The 21,598-nt window shown below is 48.9% G+C and overlaps 1 protein-coding gene across 2 annotated transcripts in view; it reads left to right on the top strand.

Moving 5' to 3' along the window:
• Positions 1-21,598, top strand: part of LOC121007452 (aldehyde oxidase-like) — a 292,875-nt gene that overhangs the window by 262,201 nt on the left and 9,076 nt on the right. For both annotated transcript variants that reach the window (XM_040439380.1, XM_040439381.1), the window contains 2 exons: positions 18,705-18,770; positions 19,035-19,223. In XM_040439380.1, the coding sequence (XP_040295314.1) occupies positions 18,705-18,770; positions 19,035-19,223 (255 nt within the window). The remainder of the gene's footprint in view (positions 1-18,704; positions 18,771-19,034; positions 19,224-21,598) is intronic.

Below are 21,598 nucleotides of genomic sequence, written 5' to 3' on the forward strand. Positions count from 1 at the left end.
GGACAGGAGGGGGGCGCAGGTGAAGTGCCAGCCACGGCCCCCCCTACATCATGCTGTGCCCCCCCATGTGCCCCCCCAACTAAAATGACCCCCCCCCCCCCCCAAGTGAGCAGCCGCCGCCGGGCACAGGGAGATGAGCGCTTCCATTGCGCTCATCTCCATTGTAAACTGTCTGTGCCAGCGGAGGTGCAGGGGAGGGAGAGGCGTGTCCCTTCCCTTTCCTCTGATAGGCTGCAGGCAGGCACCGAAGTGGAGGAGAGGCCCCGCCCCCTAATTACTCCTGTTTACCTTTCTAAAGCTAAAGGACCTTTGATGATGTCATCACAGGTCCTGTAAGGGAACTGCACAGTGTAAAGTGTAGTTCCCAGGTTAGAACAGTGCATCTGCCAGGACCTGTGATGACATCATCTTCAACATCACAGGTCCTGCAGAATCTAGCAAAGGAACAGCACCAAAAATGGTGTAGTTCCTAGGTTTCAAAGGTACATCTGCCAGGACCTGTGATGACATCATCACAGGTCCTTCAACCCCTAACAGCAAGTATTAAAAGTTCACAAGCAGCTCTGTATTGATCCATACAGACTGGAATGGAGAGGTAAGAGGAGGTCCTCCACTTTTCATCATTTACCCCCCCCCCTCCATGCCCTGTTTTTACTCATTGCTCACTCATGTATACTACTTCAGACAGTTACCACTACCTCATGTACCTCACAGTGACTATAATGTATAACTGACCACATATTTCTATAAACACTGCATCTACAGTATTATACCTTCTATGTGTCACATCAATACACTGCTCTGTGTGTTATATATATATATATATATATATATACACACACACACACACACACACTGCATATATTACACAGTATTATACATGCAATATGTACAGATATATAGTATATACCGCAGTGCACTGATATGTGAGGTATGAGGTATAATAGATGCTGTGTGTACAGATATCAGTACACTTCTGTATATACTATATATGTGAGGTACGAGGTATAATAGATGCAGTGTGTACAGATATATAGTATATACAGCAGTGTACTGATATGTGAGGTACGAGGTGTCAATACACTGCTGTATTTACTATATACCTGTACACACTGCATCTATTATACCTCGTACCTCACATATTACACTACTGTATATACTGTATACACTGCATATATTATACCCCGTACCTCACATATCAGTACACTGCTGTATATACTATATACCTGTACACACTGCATCTATTATACCCTGTACCTCACATATCAGAACACTAGGGAATATACTATATACCTGTACACACTGCATCTATTATACCGCGTACCTCACATAACTGTACACTGCTGTATATAATATACATCTGCATCTATTATACCTCTTTTGTGTGCCAGGGCTGTTTTGTAATCCCATTCCGGCCCTGATGGCATAAATTATAAAACGCAGCAGCAAGAATAGTTCATGGAACAAAGGGAGGGGCTATAAAAGGGGAATGGGGGCCCAATTTAGATTCCTGCTATGGGGCCCAGTGATTTTTATGTACGCCCCTGGCTGCAGGCACTAGGCCGGCAGCCTATCAGAGGCCGGCGCAATGACGTCATCGTGCCGCCTGAGCCTTACATTACAGCGTGGGACACAGGAAGAGGCTGCATCGCATCGCTGACACTTAGGTAAGTATAAGTGTTTTTTTTTGTTTTTTTTTACAATAGTGTTACTGGCACATTGGGGGGGCTTATTACAAAACTGGCACATGATGATGGGGGGGACTTTATACTGGCACATGATGATGGGGGGGAACTTTATAGTGTCTGTGACTTTCAAAGTCCCACAGTCCTTTGTTCTATTGCTTTAAGTATATTCTTGTTTTGAAACAACATTGATTCTTTCTTAAAAACGGGGGGGGGGGGGGGGGTAGCGCAGTTTGCCATCTTCGCCCTGGGCACCAAATGGCCTTGTCCCAGCCCTGCTGATGACACAAAGATTTGTAACAGGGTTGGTGTTCCTGGAGGGATACACCAAATGGAAAAGGATTTAGGAAAACTAGAGGAATGGTCAAAAATCTGGCAACTAATATTTTATGTGGATAAGTGCAAAATAATGCACCTGGGGCGTAAAAACCCAAGAGCAGAATATAAAATCAGTGATACAGTCCTAACCTCAGTATCTGAGGAAAGGGATTTAGGGGTCATTATTTCAGAAGAGTTAAAGGTAGGCAGACAATGTCATAGAGCAGCAGGAAATGCGAGCAGAATGCTTGGGTGTATAGGGAGAGGCATTACTAGTAGAAAGAGGGAGGTGCTCATGCCGCTCTACAGAGCACTAGTGAGACCTCATTTGGAGTATTGTGCTCAGTACTGGAGACCATATCTCCAGAAGGATATTGATACTTTGGAGAGAGTTCAGAGAAGAGCTACTAAACTGGTACATGGATTGCAGGATAAAACTTACCAGGAAAGATTAAAGGACCTTAACATGTATAGCTTGGAAGAAAGACGAGACAGAGGGGATATGATAGAAACTTTTAAATACATAAAGGGAATCAACAAGGTAAAAGAGGAGAGAATATTTAAAAGAAGAAAAACTGCTACAAGAGGACATAGCTTTAAATTAGAGGGGCAAAGGTTTAAAAGTAATATCAGGAAGTATTACTTTACTGAGAGAGTAGTGGATGCATGGAATAGCCTTCCTGCAGAAGTGGTAGCTGCAAATACAGTGAAGGAGTTTAAGCATGCATGGGATAGGCATAAGGCCATCCTTCATATAAGATAGGGCCAGGGGCTATCCATAGTACTCAGTATATTGGGCAGACTAGATGGGCCAAATGGTTCTTATCTGCCGACACATTCTATGTTTCTATGTTTCTATATGTTTGAATTAGGCATTTGAAATACAGCCATTTGAAATACAGTCTTTTTGTGCAAAGATATATTTACTTCAGGCCTACACTGATTCAGGGAGTGTGAGATACCCCCCTACATACAGGGGTTTGAATTAGGCATTTGAAATACAGCCATTTGAAATACAGCCTTTTTGTGCAAAGATTTATTTACTTCAGGCCTACACAGGTTCAGACCGTGTGAGATACCCCCCTACATACAGGGGTTTGAATTAGGCATTTGAAATACAGCCATTTGAAATACAGCCTTTTTGTGCAAAGATTTATTTACTTCAAGCCTACACAGGTTCAGACCGTGTGAGATACCCCCCTACATACAGGGGTTTGAATCAGGCATTTGAAATACAGCCATTTTAAATACAGCCATTTTGTGCAAAGATATATTTACTTCAGGCCTACACAGGTTCAGGCCCTATGAGATACTACCTCTACATACAGGGGTTTGAATTAGCCATTTGAAATACAGCCATTTGAAATACAGCCTTTTTGTGCAAAGATATATTTACTTCAAGCCTACACTGGTTCAGACCGTGTGAGATACCCCCCTACATACAGGGGTTTGAATCAGGCATTTGAAATACAGCCATTTGAAATACAGCCATTTTGTGCAAAGATATATTTACTTCAGGCCTACACAGGTTCAGACCGTGTGAGATACCCCCTACAAACAGGGGTTTGAATTAGGCATTTGAAATACAGCCATTTGAAATACAGCCTTTTTGTGCAAAGATATATTTACTTCAGGCCTACAGAGGTTCAGGCCCTATGAGATACTACCTCTACATACAGGGGTTTGAATTAGCCATTTGAAATACAGCCATTTGAAATACATCCTTTTTGTGCAAAGATATATTTACTTCAGGCCTACACTGGTTCAGACCGTGTGAGATACCCCCCTACATACAGGGGTTTGAATCAGGCATTTGAAATACAGCCATTTGAAATACAGCCTTTTTGTGCAAAGATATATTTACTTCAGGCCTACACAGGTTCAGGACCTATGAGATACTACCTCTACATACAGGGGTTTGAATTAGCCATTTGAAATACAGCCATTTGAAATACAGCCTTTTTGTGGAAAGATATATTTACTTCAGGCCTACACTGGTTCAGACCGTGTGAGATACCCCCCTACATACAGGGGTTTGAATCAGGCATTTGAAATACAGCCATTTGAAATACAGCCATTTTGTGCAAAGATATATTTACTTCAGGCCTACACAGGTTCAGTCCGTGTGAGATACCCCCCTACATACAGGGGTTTGAATCAGGCATTTGAAATACAGCCATTTTGTGCAAAGAAATCTTTAATTGAGGCCTAGTCTGGTTCAGGCCGTGTGAGATACACCCTTTACATACTGTCGTTCTTTTTTACTATTAATTAAACACCCATTTAGGGCAAGATCCTAAGTTCAGAAAATATGAGGAGAGCGTCAAATAAGGGACGTGGCCAAGGTCGTGGTGCTGCTGGTGGAGTTCCTGTTTCAGGGAGAGGATGTAGTCGATCTGTGCCAGCTATACGCACAAGTGAAACCCCTTCCTCAGGTGCGAGTAGGCGACAAAAACTGCAGCGTTATTTGGTCGGGCCTAATGCTGCTCTACTAATGGTGAGGCCTGAACAAGTACAGGCGATAGTAGATTGGGTTGCTGACAGTGGATCCAGTTCCTTCACAGTGTCTCCCACCCAGTCTCCTGCTGAAAGACCACAGTTGGCACCTGCAGCTGATATCCATCAGTCTTTCACCTCACCCCCTTGCAAATCAGCCAAGCAGTCTGAGCCCCAAGTCATGCAGCAGTCTCTTCTGCTTTTTGATGACTCTGTTAGCAAGGTTTCCCAGGGCCATCCACCTATCCCTGCCCCAGAAGTGGAAGAGATTGAGTGCACTGATGCCCAACCACTTATCTTTCAAGATAAGTACATGGGAGGACCATCGCAGCACGTCTCGGATGATGACGAAACACAGGTGCCAACTGCTGGGGCTTTCGAAAGCGTGCAGACCGACAAGGAAGTCAGGGGTGAAGACCCCACATGGAATCAAGATCATGCGAGTGACCGATGTAGTTCGGAGGAAGAGGCGGTGGTCGCACAGAGCCACTAGCACAGCAGAAGAGGGAGCAGGGTGCAAAAGCGGAGCGGCCGTCCTCTAGACAGTACGCTTCCTACTGCCCACCGCAGCAAGGGACCGAGCACACCAAAGCCAGCTCCAAGGAGTTCCCTGGCGTGGCAGTTCTTCAGACAATGTGCTGATGACAAGACACGAGTGGTTTGCACGCTGTGCAATCAGAGCCTGAAGCGAGGCATAAACGTTCTCAACCTGAGCACAACCTGCATGACCTGCCATTTAAGTGCAAAGCACGAGCTGCAGTGGAGTAGACACCTCAAAAACCAAGAAAGGTATCTGGCTCCTCCTGCTTCCTCTTCTGCTGCAGTCGGGGCCTCTTCATCCACCTCTGGAGTGACAGTGCCACCTGGCACCCCACAAACAGAGGATCTGCCAGCAACACCAACACCTGGGTCACCAAGCATCTCCACAATATCCCACGGAAGCGTTCAGCTCTCCATATCCCAAATGCTGGAGAGTAAGAGGAAGTACCCCCCTACCCACCCGCGATCCCTAGCCCTGAATGCCAGCATTTCTAAATTACTTGCCTTTGAAATGCTGTCATTCCGTCTGGTGGAGATGGATAGTTTTAAAGGCCTTATGGCGGTGGCTGTCCCACAGTACGTTGTGCCCAGCCGCCACTACTTTACAAGGCGAGCCATCCCTTCCCTTCACAACCAAGTAGGGGACAAAATCAGGTGTGCACTGCGCAACGCCATCTGTTTCAAGGTGCACCTGACTACGGATACGTGGACCAGTAAGCACGGTCAGGGCCGTTATATCTTCATAACAGCACACTTGGTAAATGCAGTGGCGGCTGGGCCTGAGGTGGATAGCAGTTTGGCACATGTCCTTCCACCACCGAGGATTGCAGGGCGCTTCAGTTTGCCTCCTGTTGCTTCCTCCTCCTACTCTGGTTCCTCATCCTCTACCAGCTCCTCATCCGGTCAGCGTAACACCTTCACCACCAACTTCAGCACAGCCAGGGGTAAACGACAGCAGGCAGTTTTAAAACGTATCTGTTTGGGGGACAAACCGCGCAGGAGCTGTGGACGGGCCTTGAACAACAGACCGATGAGTGGTTTGTGCCAGTCAGCCTCAAGCCCGGCTTGGTGGTGTGCGATAATGGGCGAAATCTCGTAGTGGCTCTGGAACTAGCCGGTTTGACGCACATCCCTTGCCTGGCGCATGTGCTGAATTTGGTGGTGCAGACATTCCTTAAAAATTACCCCGACATGTCAGAGCTGCTGCATAAAGTGCGGGCCGTCTGTGCGCGCTTTCGGCGTTCTCACCCTGCTGCAGCTCGCCTGTCAGCGCTGCAGCGTAACTTCGGCCTTCCCGCTTACCGCCTCATATGCGACGTGCTCACAAGGTGGAACTCCACCATGCACATGCTGGCCAGACTGTACGACCAGCAGCAGGCGATAGTGGAGTTTCAGCTGCAGCACGCACGGGTGAGTCGCTCGGCAAAACAGCACCACTTCACCACCAATGACTGGGCCTCCATGCGAGACCTGTGTTCCTTGTTGCGCTGTTTCGAGTACTCCACCAACATGTCTCAGCGTTACTATCCGACTTCTATGCCTCCTTTGAAAAAACGCTCATGGCGATGATGGAAGAGGATGTGGCACAGGAGGAGGAGGAGGAGGAAGAGGGATCATTTCATAGGGTTTCCGGCCAGTCATTCCCAAGTGGCTCCGAGGGTGGGTTCCTGCACCCACAAACCCAAGGTACACAATTGTCCAGCCAGGGCACAGTTCTGGAGGAGGTGGAGGATGAGGAGAAGGAACCATGTTTACAGCAGGGTGGCACCCAGACCAGCTCATGGCCATCACTGGTGCATGGATGGGGGGATACAGAGGACACAGACGATACACCTCCCACAGAGGACAGCTTTTCGTTGCCTCTGGGCAGCCTTTCACACATGAGCGATTACATGCTGCAGTGTCTGCGCAACGACCGCAGAGTTGCCCACATTCTAACTTGTGCTGATTACTGGGTGGCCACGCTGCTGGATCCCCATTACAAGGACAACGTACCGTCCTTAATTCCGTCACTGAAGCGTCATCGTAAGATGTGCGAGTACAAGCGCACGCTGGTGGACGCGCTGCTGGTGGCATTCTGAGTTGCAGGTTAATAATTTGTAATTTTTAGTTAATTTATTTTAAGTTATTTCCCTATCCACATTTGTTTGCAGAGCAGTTGCCATGATCTTAAGCACATTTTACTGCCTTTTACATCCCTCTAGCCTTTTCAAGGACTATTTTATAGCCATTTTAATGCAAAAAAGTGCCAATTTTAGTGCCCTAAATGGAAAAAAATCTTATTTTCAATTGTCGGGTGACATTTTACCATTTTTGGCGTATACAAACCCCTGCTGAGCCTGGGTGACAGGGGCCTAAATCTCTCAAAATCCTCTGTTCTATTGCTGGGTGACAAGAACCCACTTTTGCCGTGAATAAACCCCTGCTGTGCCTGGGTGACAGGGGCCTAAATCTCTCAAAATCCTCTGTTCTATTGCTGGGTGACATGAACCCCCTTTTGCCGTGAATGAACCCCTGCTGTGCCTGTGTGACAGGGGCCTAAATCTCTCAAAATCCTCTGTTCTATTGCTGGGTGACATGTACCCCCTTTTGCCGTGAATGAAACCCTGCTGTGCCTGGGTGACAGGGGCCTAAATCTCTCAAAATCCTCTGTTCTATTGCTGGGTGACATGAACCCCCTTTTGCTGTGAATAAACCCCTGCTGTGCCTGGGTGACAGGGGCCTAAATCTCTCAAAAATCCTCTGTTCTATTGCTGGGTGACATGAACCCCCTTTTGCCGTGAATGAACCCCTGCTGTGCCTGGGTGACAGGGGCCTAAATCTCTCAAAATCCTCTGTTCTATTGCTGGGTGACATGAACCCCCTTTTGCCGTGAATGAACCCCGGCTGTGCCTGGGTGACAGGGGCCTAAATCTCTCAAAATCCTCTGTTCTATTGCTGGGTGACAAGATACCCCTTTTGCCGTGAATGAACCCCTGCTCTGCATTGCTGATAGGGAACTAAATTCAGTGAAAACATCTGTTACTGATCGGAAGATGCGCGACTACAAGCGCACGATGATAGCATTCCCACCTGACAGCGGGGGCACAGTGGAAGCACAAGGCGAAGGCAAAGGAGGAGGAACAGGTCGCCAACTAGGGTTGCCACCCGTCCGGGATTGACCCGGACAGTCCGGGTTTGTAATCCTGTGCCCGGGTACAAGCCTTTCTTAGACCCGGGCACAGGATTATTCATTCAAACTGCAGACAGTCCGACCGAGAGTGAGACAGACTCCGATCGCATAAGCTTAGCTGCTGTCACTCACTGCGGCGGCCGGGGCCGGGTGATCAGCTGAGCGCAGCCAGCACTCCTCCCGAGCCTCCCCGAGTCCCTCCCTCACCCTCCCTCCTCTAGTCCCTCCCTCACCCTCCCTCCTCTAGTCCCTCCCTCACCCTCCCTCCTCTAGTCCCTCCCTCACCCTCCCTCCTCTAGTCTACAGTCACTACAGTGTAACAGTGAATGATGCCAGGCAGCACAGCGGCTCACTTACTGTTCAGTCTCCGGACTCCTCGCTCCTCCCCTGCCTCCCAGTCCCTCCCTCCTTCTCTCTGATAAGGAAGTGAAGTCCACACAGGAAGTGACATCAGAGAGAGAGGCAGGGAGGGAGAATTGAAATCATTCTTCTTCTCCAGACTCCAGTCCAGCTCCAGCAGCCTGCCCAAGTAGTGCCCAGCCCAGTGCCCACTGTGCCCTGCCTGCAGAGTGGTTTTTCAACCTGTGTGTGACCAAGACAGTCCTGACACCTGTCCTAGGCACTTCTAAAAAGGTATATAAAACATTTGAAGTGTGTAAATGTAACAGTGTTTAAAGGGTTTCTACCACCAGAATTACTGTTATGTAGCTGACTGATATAGCGATGCGCTAATGTCAGCACTACATAACAGTATGTTTCTAACATTAGTCCCTGCAGCCGTTTTTGCTAAAAAAGCACTTTTATTATATGCTAATGAGCCTCTAGGTGCTATGTGGGCGTAAAATCAGCACCTAGAGGCTCCGTCCACTCACCCTTTATCCCACCCAGGTCCCCTGTTCTGCCCGCCCCGCTCCTCTTGATTGATGTGACGGTTCGCAGCAGCATTGACGAAATCCCGCGCCTGTGCCGTTCACTATGTCTTCGGCGCAGGCGCAGTGAGTGAAGGCTGCTCTCCTGATGCCGGCTTCCTCACTGTGACATAGTCGGCGCAGACGCAGTGAGGAATCCGGCACCTAGAGGCTCATTAGCATATAATAAAAGTGCTTATTTTATCAGAACGGCTGCAGGGACTAATGTTAGAAACATACTGTTATGTAGTGCGGACATCAGCGCATCGCTATATCAGTCAGCTACATAACAGTATTTATAAAGTTTGGATAGGGGGTCACTCAATATTAGGCAAACACACAGTAAATAGGTATCCACATAAATTTTATAGGCTTAAAAAATAAACACACTACAATATTACATATAAAACATCTCATAAAAACAATTAAAAATATACCGCAAATAGTCAAATGCACTGAAAATCTGAGATTGATTAGTGCTAATACATCCCTGGGTGGGGCTATTTTTCAATAGCACTAGCACCCTTGGAATGGCTGTATGGCAGTGGCTGTTAAATGCTAACTCCAAGCATCATAGTCCTGAGACTGTTATGGTTGTAAGTTCCACATTAATTGAGGAGTTGTTAGTATATCCACATTGCAGCACTACTTAGATTTGTAATTATGCAGGGTACTTTACCGCTCCTATGATCGGTCCGCTTGTACACCAAGGTTTTCAAGTGTAATGCTCTGTTGTGAGCTGCAAGGACCTTTAGGCAAAGTCTATATATGAAGTTCTCCACGCTCCTGGATATGTAGTAGCGGTGCTGCTTGATATCACCGCTCTGACCTTCCAAGACCTGTGTGGTGTCCCATGTGGTTTGCTGGACAGGTCAGGTGAGCTGTAATTCCAGGCGGGGTTTTCAAATCTCTTTGGTGCAGATAGTTTAAAGCTTTCAATCCAAGTGTAAATACACCATTGTAGATAATTCTTCTTAGCAGTCCCTCACTGTCATACTGTCATGGTCTTACCTGCTTGCTGCTCTCCTTCGTTTGACATGTGCTGGCGGCCATCTTGGGTCCTGGGTTTCTTGTAGCCTTCCACCCTGCGGCTCCTCCTTCCCCTGGGAGGAGCTGGATGCCTAGCTCATATATATAGGAGGTCTGTGGCTTTAGTTCCTTGCTTGGTCCTCTTGTGTTCACATGCTTCTAAGACTGCTGCTGCTTCTGGTTCCTGATCCTGGCTTCGTCTGACTACCCTGCTGGTTCCTGATCCTGGCTTCGTCTGACTACCCTGCTGGTTCCTGATCCTGCCTTCGTCTGACTACCCTGCTGGTTCCTGATCCTGGCTTCGTCTGACTACCCTGCTGGTTCCTGATCCTGGCTTCGTCTGACTACCCTTCTGGTTCCTGACCTCTGGCTTCGCAAAGACTCTGCTCGGTTTCACCATCCGTTTGGACTTTTGCTTTACAGCTTTATTTTCAATAAAGCCTTCTATTTTCACTTATCTCTTGTTGTACGTCTGGTTCATGGTTCCGTGACATTAGGACCAAGCCATGAATTCTGACGGTACAGGGCCATCCTCGCTACCCACGCTGGTTGCCAGACTTGATCAGCAGGATCACCTGTTGGGTCGGTTCGCTGTGGCGTTGCAAACCCTGCTTGAACGCACGGCTCATTTCGCTCCCGTTGCCGATGGGTCGGTTGTCGCTCCTGGGCTCGCTCCTACTGCCGCTCCGGTTGTTGCGCCAGAGTCTACCCCGACACCTGTTGTTGCGCCTGCGGTGTTTCGGGGTATGACCGGTTCTGCCCCTCTTCCACAGCGCTTTGGGGGAGAGCCAACTCAGTGCCGAGGTTTCCTTAACCAGGTGGGCATTTATTTCGAGTTGCTGCCACATGCCTTTCCTACTGAGAGATCAAAGGTGGGCTTCTTGATCTCGCTGCTCTCGGACAAGGCCTTGGCCTGGGCCAGCCCTTTATGGGAGAACAAAAATCCGGTGGTTGCCGAGTTTTCCGGTTTTGTTGCTTCTCTTCGGAAGGTATTCGATGTGCCGGCTCGTGCTGCCTCTGCTGCGAAGCTCCTTATGTCCATCAGACAGGGTTCACGATCCGTAGCTGAATACGCCATTGAGTTTCGTACCCTGGCAGCAGAGGTGGGCTGGAATAATGAGGCTCTGGTCGCTGCTTTCTCTCATGGTCTCTCGGATGCCTTGAAGGATGAGGTTGCAGCTAAGGACCTACCAGTTGAGCTCGAGTCTCTTATTTCTTTCCTGATTTTGATTGACACCAGACTCAGGGAGAGACCTTCCTTTAAGGAGAACCTGCGGAGGTCTTCTAACAGATTGGTGCCTACGTTTGCTGTCCCACCCGTGCCTCCCTCTCCTCCCACGCCTCCTGGGGATGACTTGTCTGGGGGTGAACCCATGCAGCTGGGGTTTGCTCGCCTGTCCGAGGGGGAGAGGGCACTCCGGAGACGCGAGGGCCGATGCATGTACTGTGGTCTCGGTGGGCATTTTCGGTTGGCATGTCCGAAACGTCCGGGAAACGCTCGTACCCTGAGATCCTGTCGGGGGCAGATCTTGGGTGGAGTCTCCTCGTCCCCGGTTTCCCATGTTGACAAACCACTGATCACTGTTGTCCTCTCCTGGGTCGGGGGCTCGGTGACGACCCAGGCGTTGGTGGACTCTGGTGCTGGTGGTTTGTTCATTGATAGTGTGTTCGCTGCCGCCAATTCCATTCCTCTGCAGGCTCGAGGTTCCCCACTGGCTCTTGAGGCGATAGACGGCAGACCCCTTCTGCCGCCACACGTGACTCATGAGACCCTTCCAGTGGGGATAGCCATTGGTGCCGTTCACAGAGAGTCGGTCTGCCTCCAGGTTATTTCGTCTCCACACTACTCGGTGGTCTTGGGGTACCCCTGGCTCCAGAAGCATAATCCGACTTTCGATTGGAGATCGGTCGAGATCCTCTCGTGGTCACCGCAGTGTGGGGCTAGTTGCATCCATGGGTCTGTCAAGTTGCTGTGTACTTCCTCGGACTCTCTGTTGCCTCCTGAATACGAGGAGTACCGGGATGTATTCGATAAGGTGCGCGCGGTTGCCCTACCTCCGCACCGCCCATACGATTGTGCCATAGAGTTACAATCTGGTGCCGTTCCTCCTCGTGGCAAAGTCTATCCACTGTCGGTAGCGGAGAATGAGGCCATGGAGGAGTACGTGAGGGAGGCGCTTTCACGCGGACACATTCGCAAATCTTCGTCCCCGGCAGGGGCTGGATTTTTCTTTGTGAAAAAGAAGGGCGGTGAGTTGAGGCCTTGCATCGATTACAGGGGTCTCAATCGCATCACGATCAAGAACGCTTACCCGATACCCTTGATTTCCGAGCTGTTCGATCGCCTTAAAGGGGCCACGGTCTTTACCAAACTCGACCTGAGGGCGGCATATAACCTGGTAAGGATCAAGGCGGGCGATGAGTGGAAGACCGCGTTTAACACCAGGACCGGTCATTACGAATCCTTGGTTATGCCCTTTGGGTTGTGCAATGCGCCCGCAGTCTTTCAGGAATTCATCAACGATGTTTTCCGTGACCTGTTGCAGCAGTGTGTGGTAGTCTATTTGGATGACATCTTGGTATATTCTGAATCCATGGAGGCCCACATTCTGGATGTCAGACGAGTGTTGCAACGGTTACGAGAGAACAAGCTGTTCGGTAAGCTTGAGAAATGCGAATTTCACCGATCCCAGGTAACCTTCTTAGGTTACATCATTTCCGCTGAGGGGTTTTCCATGGATCCTGAGAAGGTTTCGGCTGTCTTACAGTGGCCCCAGCCCAGTGGTCTTCGTTCCCTGCAGCGCTTTTTGGGCTTCGCCAATTATTATCGGAAGTTCATCAGGGACTTTTCCATGCTGGCCAAGCCTCTCACGGATCTGACCAGGAAGGGCAGTAATTCCCAGGTCTGGCCGCTCGAGGCCATCCGAGCTTTTGAGGCCCTAAAGTCCGCCTTTGTGTCGGCTCCGATTCTGTCGCATCCCAACTATGGGTTGCCCTTTGTCCTCGAGGTGGACGCGTCTGAGACGGGAGTAGGCGCCCTTCTGTCTCAGCGTAGAACACCAGAGGGTCCTCTGCTTCCTTGTGGGTTTTACTCCCGGAAACTGTCTTCCGCGGAGTGCAACTATCAGATTGGTGACAGGGAGTTATTGGCCATCGTGCAGGCCCTTAAAGAATGGAGGCACTTGCTCGAGGGTTCGGTGGTTCCGGTTCTCATCCTGACGGACCACAAGAATCTGACCTACCTTTCTGAGGCCAAGAGATTGACACCACGTCAGGCCAGATGGGCTCTGTTCTTGTCACGTTTTAATTACGTGGTCTCCTACCTACCCGGTTCCAAGAACATCAGGGCGGATGCCTTATCACGGCAGTACTCCGAGCTGTCCAGGGAGGAGTCGATTCCGACTTCGGTCATACCTCCGAATCAGATCCTGGCCGCCATTCGCACCAGCCTGACCTCTCCCCTGGGTGAGCAGATTTTGGCGGCTCAATCTGGTGCTCCCTCTGGGAGACCCAACGGCAGATGTTTTGTGCCTGAGGAGTTGCGCACTCGGTTGTTGCGAACCTACCATAACTCCAAGACCGCGGGGCATCCTGGAAAGAATCAGCTGTCCTGGGCTGTTTCACGTCTGTTCTGGTGGCCTTCCCTACGTTCCGACATCGCCGCATATGTAGCGGCATGCTCCGTTTGTGCCCAGAGTAAGTCCCCTCGGCACCTTCCGTTGGGCCTTCTGCAACCCATAGCCACCGGGGAGCGCCCATGGTCACACCTGGGGATGGATTTCATTGTGGACCTCCCTGCATCCCGAGGCCATACGGTCATTCTCATGATTGTGGATCGGTTTTCCAAAATGTGCCACTGTGTTCCTCTCAACAAGTTACCCTCTGCACAAGAGTTGGCCACGATTTTTGCCAGGGAGGTCTTCCGGTTGCACGGTTTGCCTAAGGAGATTGTGTCGGATCGGGGGAGTCAGTTTGTGTCCAGGTTCTGGCGCGCCTTTTGCTCCCAGTTGGGGATTCATCTCTCCTTCTCCTCGGCCTACCACCCTCAGTCCAATGGGGCCGCAGAACGATCCAATCAGGCCTTGGAGCAATTCCTTCGTTGCTATGTCTCCGATCACCAAGACAATTGGGTTGACCTCCTGCCTTGGGCTGAGTTTGCCAGGAACACGGCGGTGAACTCTTCCTCTGGGACGTCTCCCTTCATGGCCAATTATGGGTTCCAACCTGCCGTGTTACCGGAGGTATTCTCTCCCCAGGATATTCCGGCTGTGGAGGATCACCTTTCCGTCCTACGTGCTTCTTGGGTACAGATCCAGAAGTCCCTTGAGGTCTCTGCGCAGCGCCAGAGATTCCAGGCTGATCGCAGACGTGCGCCTGCTCCTTCCTACCAGGTCGGAGACCGTGTATGGTTGTCCACCCGCAACCTCAACCTTCGAGTGCCCACTCCCAAGCTGGCGCCTCGCTTTGTTGGTCCCTTCCGAGTGCTTCGCAGGGTAAACCCGGTAGCCTATGCCCTTGCGCTTCCTCCTGGCATGCGGATCTCCAACGTGTTTCATGTCTCCCTGTTGAAGCCACTGGTGTGTAATCGTTTCACTTCCTCGGTTCCTCGGCCTCGTCCGGTCCAAGTGGGCAATCGTGAGGAATATGAGGTGAGCAATATCCTGGACTCACGCCTGGTCCGCGGTCGGTTGCAGTTTTTGGTCCATTGGCGTGGTTATGGTCCAGAGGAGCGTTCCTGGGTTCCCTCCGCAGATGTCCATGCTCCTGCCTTGCTCCGAGCCTTCCACGCACGCTTCCCTCAGAAACCGTTTTGTGCTCCGCGGAGGAGGGGCCCTTGAGGGGGAGGTACTGTCATGGTCTTACCTGCTTGCTGCTCTCCTTCGTTTGACATGTGCTGGCGGCCATCTTGGGTCCTGGGTTTCTTGTAGCCTTCCACCCTGCGGCTCCTCCTTCCCCTGGGAGGAGCTGGATGCCTAGCTCATATATATAGGAGGTCTGTGGCTTTAGTTCCTTGCTTGGTCCTCTTGTGTTCACATGCTTCTAAGACTGCTGCTGCTTCTGGTTCCTGATCCTGGCTTCGTCTGACTACCCTGCTGGTTCCTGATCCTGGCTTCGTCTGACTACCCTGCTGGTTCCTGATCCTGCCTTCGTCTGACTACCCTGCTGGTTCCTGATCCTGGCTTCGTCTGACTACCCTGCTGGTTCCTGATCCTGGCTTCGTCTGACTACCCTTCTGGTTCCTGACCTCTGGCTTCGCAAAGACTCTGCTCGGTTTCACCATCCGTTTGGACTTTTGCTTTACAGCTTTATTTTCAATAAAGCCTTCTATTTTCACTTATCTCTTGTTGTACGTCTGGTTCATGGTTCCGTGACACATACCAAACGCGTTTCGGGGTGAAGAGACCCCTTCCTCAGTGGTTACTGTTACATAACAGTATTTCTGGTTGTAGAAACCCTTTAAACAGGTTTCTGAATCTGTCAATCATCAGAAAAAACTTTACGTTATGTAGCTGACTGACATTAGCGATGGGCTGATGTCAGCAGTACATAACAGTGTGTTTTATAACTCGCTGCCGCCGTTCTCTTAAAATAAAGACTTATAATATGCTAATAAGCCTCTTCAGGGGAGTAACGATCGCAGTGTGACAGCGACCAGGGGTGGACATGGGCGTGGCTGGAGGCGGGACATGGGTGGAGCCTGGAAGGGGGCCCTCCCTCCCTTCTGTTCGGGTTTGGCTTGAAGAAAAGGTGGCAACTAGGGATCGACCGATATTGATTTTTTAGGGCCGATACCGATACCGATAATTTGTGAACTTTCAGGCCGATAGCCGATAATTTATACCGATATTCTGGGAATTTTCATTTTTGAGGAAAAAAAAAAATTCCTACACAAATCTGCTGAAAATTAATATGTTTATTGTTAATGTGTATTTTTTTTGTTTATTGTTAATGTGTATTTTTTTTTTATAAATCTTTTTCATTTATACTTAATATTTTTGTGTTTTTTTTTTACTAACTTTTAACCCCCTTAGGGACTAGAACCTTTGTCCTATTCACCCTGATAGATCTCTATCAGGGTGAATAGGATCTCACACTGTGCCTGCTGCTCTGTGCATAGTGCACACAGCAGCATGGAGCTGAACATGGCAGCCAGGGCTTCAATAGCGTCCTGGCTGCCAAGGTAACCGATCGGAGCCCCAGGCTTACGCAGCTGGGGCTCCGATCGGAGGAGCAGGGGAGAGGGGATCCTGTGGCCACTGCCACCAATGATTAATACTGGGGGGGGGGGGGGGGGCGCACTGCGCCACCAATGTTTTTACTATTGGCCGGGATTGGGATGGGGGTGGGGGGCGCACTGCGCCACCAATGATTAATACTGGGGGGCTTGGGGGGGCGCACTGCGCCACCAATGAAGATAAGTCTATCGATCATTCATATACAGGAGGCGGGAGCTGGCTGCAGAATCACATAGCCGGCTCCCGACCTCTATCAGCGGTAGCTGCGATCCGCGGCACCTGAGGAGTTAACTACCGCGGACCGCAGCTATTGCTCATAGAGGTCGGGAGCCGGCTATGTGATTCTGCAGCCAGCTCCCGCCTCCTGTATATATGAATGAATGAAAGGCTTATCTTCATTGGTGGCGCAGCGGCCACAGCCCCTCCCCTCCTCTTATGTTCTATCCCCTCATTGGCGGCAGCGGCAGCAGCAGCACAGGGGGAGGAGACACTGCTTCCTTCTCCCCTGTGCTGCGGAGGGAACACAGAGAGCGCTGAGAGCAGCGCGTTCTGTGTTCCCCATACGTTATCGGTATATCGGCAAAATTGATGCCGATACCGATAACGTTCAAAATCCTCAATATCGGCCGATAATATCGGCCAAACCGATAATCGGTCGATCCCTAGTGGCAACCCTATTGCCAACGCAGCTGGGGAACCACCAGCACCTGAGAAGGCAGGGTTAGCATGGCCAAAATGTGGAAAAGCTTTGTCTGCCTTGGAGGTGCTGACCTGCCCTGCAGCCAGTGTATAGTGTGAACGTGTGTTTAGCACGGCAGAGAGCCTTATCACAGGCCGCAGCCAATGTGGACAACTTACATTTATTAAAATTAACCAGGCATGGATCCCACAGGACTTGTCCGTACCTTGTGCAGAATAGACATTTATACCAGCCTCAACTATCCATTCTTGTACTCAAGTGCACTTATTCTTTGTTTTATTTTGTTATATGTCCCAATATTTTGGGGGATACCCCAATTTAAAAATAAAAACTAACACAAATCAGTGTTGGCTACCTATTCCTCCTTCACAGCCGCTTCCACCTACACCGCCACGTCAACCTACACCGCCACATCCACCCATCCACCGCCTCCTCAACCTCCTACTCCAAGATCCAGATTGTTATTTTTAATTTTTCTGTATTTTATGTTATTTTAAGTCATTTCCCTATCCACATTTGTTTGCAGAACAGTTTTGGGCACAAAAATGGCTCTAAAATAGTCCTGGAAAGGGCTAGAGGGCTGCAAAAGGCATCTTAAGCACATTTTGATGCCATTTGCAGCCCTCTAGCCCTTTCCAGGACTATTTTAGAGCCATTTTAGTGCCCAAAAGTTCTGGTCCCCATTGACTTCAATGGGGTTCGGGGTCAAGTTCGTGTCCCGAACCCGAACTTTTTTTTCAAGTTCGGCCAAACTCGTCAAACCCAAACATCCAGGTGTCCGCTCAACTCTACCGGGGAGGCCACCTTTTATGTGTCTGCTAACAAATCCCAGGGCGCCAAGCATCCACTCCCCATGGGTCATAAACTGCCCTACACCTGGGTACAAAGCTTTGGCCGGTCATTGGCAATTAGACCAATACCAGCCCCCTAACCTACTTTGAATTTGTGTCCACAAATTTGTGCTATTCCCCTCACTGGTCGGCGAAGCGCATAATAAGCGCATAATAAGCGCGTAAACGCGACCGCGCATCCCCTTGCGAACCCGTTCCCGAGCGTACACGCAGACGCACGACAGGCTCAGCAAGAGTACGCGTACGCATCGATATGGACACCGAAGTGGAATCCACAAGAGGTACTGGAGACAAGCCCGGCCGCAACGTACTGCCACTAGCCCGACCAACCTGTCCCCGAGAACCCGGTGGTCTTCCCCTCCGACGCACACACGAATGCATCCCCAAATCGGTTCGCAAAGGGGTCAGATTTGGTGTATCAGTGGAGACACGCGTAACCTGTCCCGCCGCTCCACAAGGACCCTTTTTGGTCACACCGGAGTGCGAGACAGGTGAGGATCTTACACTTTGTCTTCATGATAAATGCCACTTTCTGAAGTGAGACAACCCCTTTAATAGTGAAGTGAAGATTTTATATAAACTCTTCCATCAGCAGATCACACACCTACTATGTCTCAATGCATAAGAAAATAATGGTTAAAAGCCTTTATGTAGTTTGCCAACATAAACTCAGTTTTATGACTTTCATAGCAGTCATTCTGGCATTGTCATTATAGGGAATCCTGTATCTTGTTTCATAAGATTTGGTATTTATTTGTTCTTTTACTAGAATCTCCGCACAGATATGGTTATGGATGTTGGATGCAGTATTAACCCAGCTGTGGACATAGGACAGGTATGGTTAAAATAAATGGCTTTATGTTCAACAGATCAATTGCTAAGAGTACTTAATACGGACTGGTATTCAGGCTGTGTTCACATGATGGTCACTAAAATGTGAAACCTGAAAGACCTATTAAGAGTCAGTTGGGGGAATGGGGCCCAAGCCAAAACTCCAATCGGAACACAGCCTTATTGTGGCATCTATCACCATAATGATAGAATTTTCATAGTTATTTTGCACTAAGGTGTATGCTTTTGTGGTGCTTTATATTTTCAGATTGAAGGTGCTTTTGTTCAAGGTCTTGGACTTTTCACAATTGAAGAACTTAAGTTCTCTCCTCAAGGCATACTGTACAGTCGAGGTCCAGCTCAGTATAAGATTCCATCTGTTTGTGACGTCCCAGAACAGTTCTACGTTTCCTTGCTCACTAATGTTCCAAACCCTCGTGCCATATACTCTTCTAAGGTACACAATATGCCTTCATGTCTTTATCTTGTTGATGTGTCTGTTCCTGGTGCTGCTGCCCAACTGTGTCCAAGAGAACTATTCTGAGCTGCAGTGAGTGAGGTTTGATGCTTCAGCAAATGGTTCAGACTTTTTTTTGTTGATTGTGGGGATAACAGGACAAGTCATACCCTCAATGATTGCATATCTTGCTGATAGACCACCAATGTTACAGACCAACAGTACCTTTAAGGTGTTCCTCTAAGTAATAATAAAATAATACTCCACAGCAATCATGCTAAAGAGCTGCCAAATGTTAACTATTTGCTGCCTGTAGACCAACATTTGGGATTACATAGTGATACTTTAACCCTTTCAGTAATTAACCCTTGACATTGATCTACTGGGTCACTGCTGAGACTCCCACCAGCTGCCGAAATGAGGGGGCACACTGCCTCTACGGTGTGGTTTTCTCTGCTCAGGGCAGAGCAGTGTACAGGCTCGTAGGAAGTCTATGGGAGGAATTTACCTCTCCATATGGCAGTTTTCAGTCGTAGAAAAGTCAGCAATTTTGTTATAAGCCGTTTTTGCACAAAATATTATATTTTGCTGTATCACCTTTTTAAAAATAACAAGAGAAGTGGGTGGGGTTTAGCAGCAGAGGGTGGATTATCTGACAGAAAGGTTTACTATAATTTACATCAGAAATTGGTATAACATATACTGCAAATCTATGCCTGTTCATAGCAGCCATAGATTTCTTTTCTGGCGCATAGACAGGCAAAGCATGCAACAAATTCATTAAGAACCATGTACTTCTTAGTAAATTTGGTACATCTTAGGGTCCATTCACACATCCGTGTGTGTTTTGCGGATCCACAAAACACGGACAGCGGCAATGTGTGTTCCGCATTTTTTGGAACGCACATTGCCGGCACTAATAGAATATGCCTATTCTTGTCCGCAATTGCGGACAAGAATAGGACATGTTCTATTTTTTTCGGGAACGGAATTGTGGACCCGGAAGAGCGGGTCCGCAATTCCGTATCCGGGCAGCACATCCTGCTGCCCCATAGAAATGAATGGGTCCGCAGTTCCGTTCCACAAAATGCGGAACGAAATTGCGGACGTGTGAATGGACCCTTAGGCCTCTTTCACACGGGCGTTGCTGGAAAAGGTGCGGGTGCGTTGCGGGAACATGCATTTTTCTGCGCGAGTGCAAAACATTGTAATGCGTTTTGCACGCGCGTGAGAAAAAATCTGCATGTTTGGTACCCAAACCCCAACTTCTTCACAGAAGTTCGGGCTTGGGATCGGTGTTCTGTAGATTGTATTATTTTCCCTTATAACATGGTTATAAGGGAAAATAATAGCATTCTGAATACAGAATGCATAGTACAATAGCGCTGGAGGGGTTAAAAAAAATTAAAAAAAAATTTAACTCACCTTAATCCACTTGATCGCGCAGCCTGACTTCTCTTCTGTCTTCTTCTTCTTTGCTGTGTGCAGGAAAAGGACCTGTGGTGACGTCACTCCGGTCATCACATGGTCCGTCACATGATCTTTTACCATGGTGATGGACCATGTGATGACCGGAGTGACGTCACCACAGGTCCTTTTCCTGCACACAGCAAAGAAGAAGACAGAAGAGATGCCGGGCTGCGCGATCAAGTGGATTAAGGTGAGTTAAATAATATATTTTTTTTTTTTTAACCCCTTGTACTATGCATTCTGTATTCAGAATGCTATTATTTTCCCTTATAACCATGTTATAAGGAAAAATAATAATGATCGGGTCTCCATCCCGATCGTCTCCTAGCAACCGTGCGTGAAAATCGCACCGCATCCGCACTTGCTTGCGATTTTCACGCAGCCCTATTCACTTCTATGGGGCCTGCGTTGCGTGCAAAACGCAGAATATAGAGCATGCTGCGATTTTCACACAACGCACAAGTGATGCGTGAAAATCACCGCTCGTGTGCACAGCCCCATAGAAATTAATGGGTCAGGATTCAGTGTGGGTGCAATGCGTTCACCTCACGCATTGCACCCGCGTGGAATACTCGCCCGTGTGAAAGGAGCCTTACTGTAACATGTTGGGGTTTAAATGAAATGGCAGTAATTTCCCCCAATTACTCCTTACACTTCTAAGGCTACTTTCACACTAGTGTTTTCAATTCCACAATTGAGATCAGTCCCCCATTGACTTTCAACGGTGTTCATGACGGATCCATCATGGCTATAGAAGACATAATACAACCAGATCCGTTCATGACGGATGCACGCGGTTGTATTATTATAATCGCAGCGTTTTTGCAGATCCATGACGGATCCGCAAAGAACGCTAATGTGAAAGTAGCCTAACTTTGCCTCATTCTGCCCCTTTTCTTCAGTGG

The sequence above is a fragment of the Bufo bufo genome, chromosome 7, assembly GCF_905171765.1.
Source record: "Bufo bufo chromosome 7, aBufBuf1.1, whole genome shotgun sequence".
Lineage (NCBI taxonomy): Eukaryota > Metazoa > Chordata > Amphibia > Anura > Bufonidae > Bufo > Bufo bufo.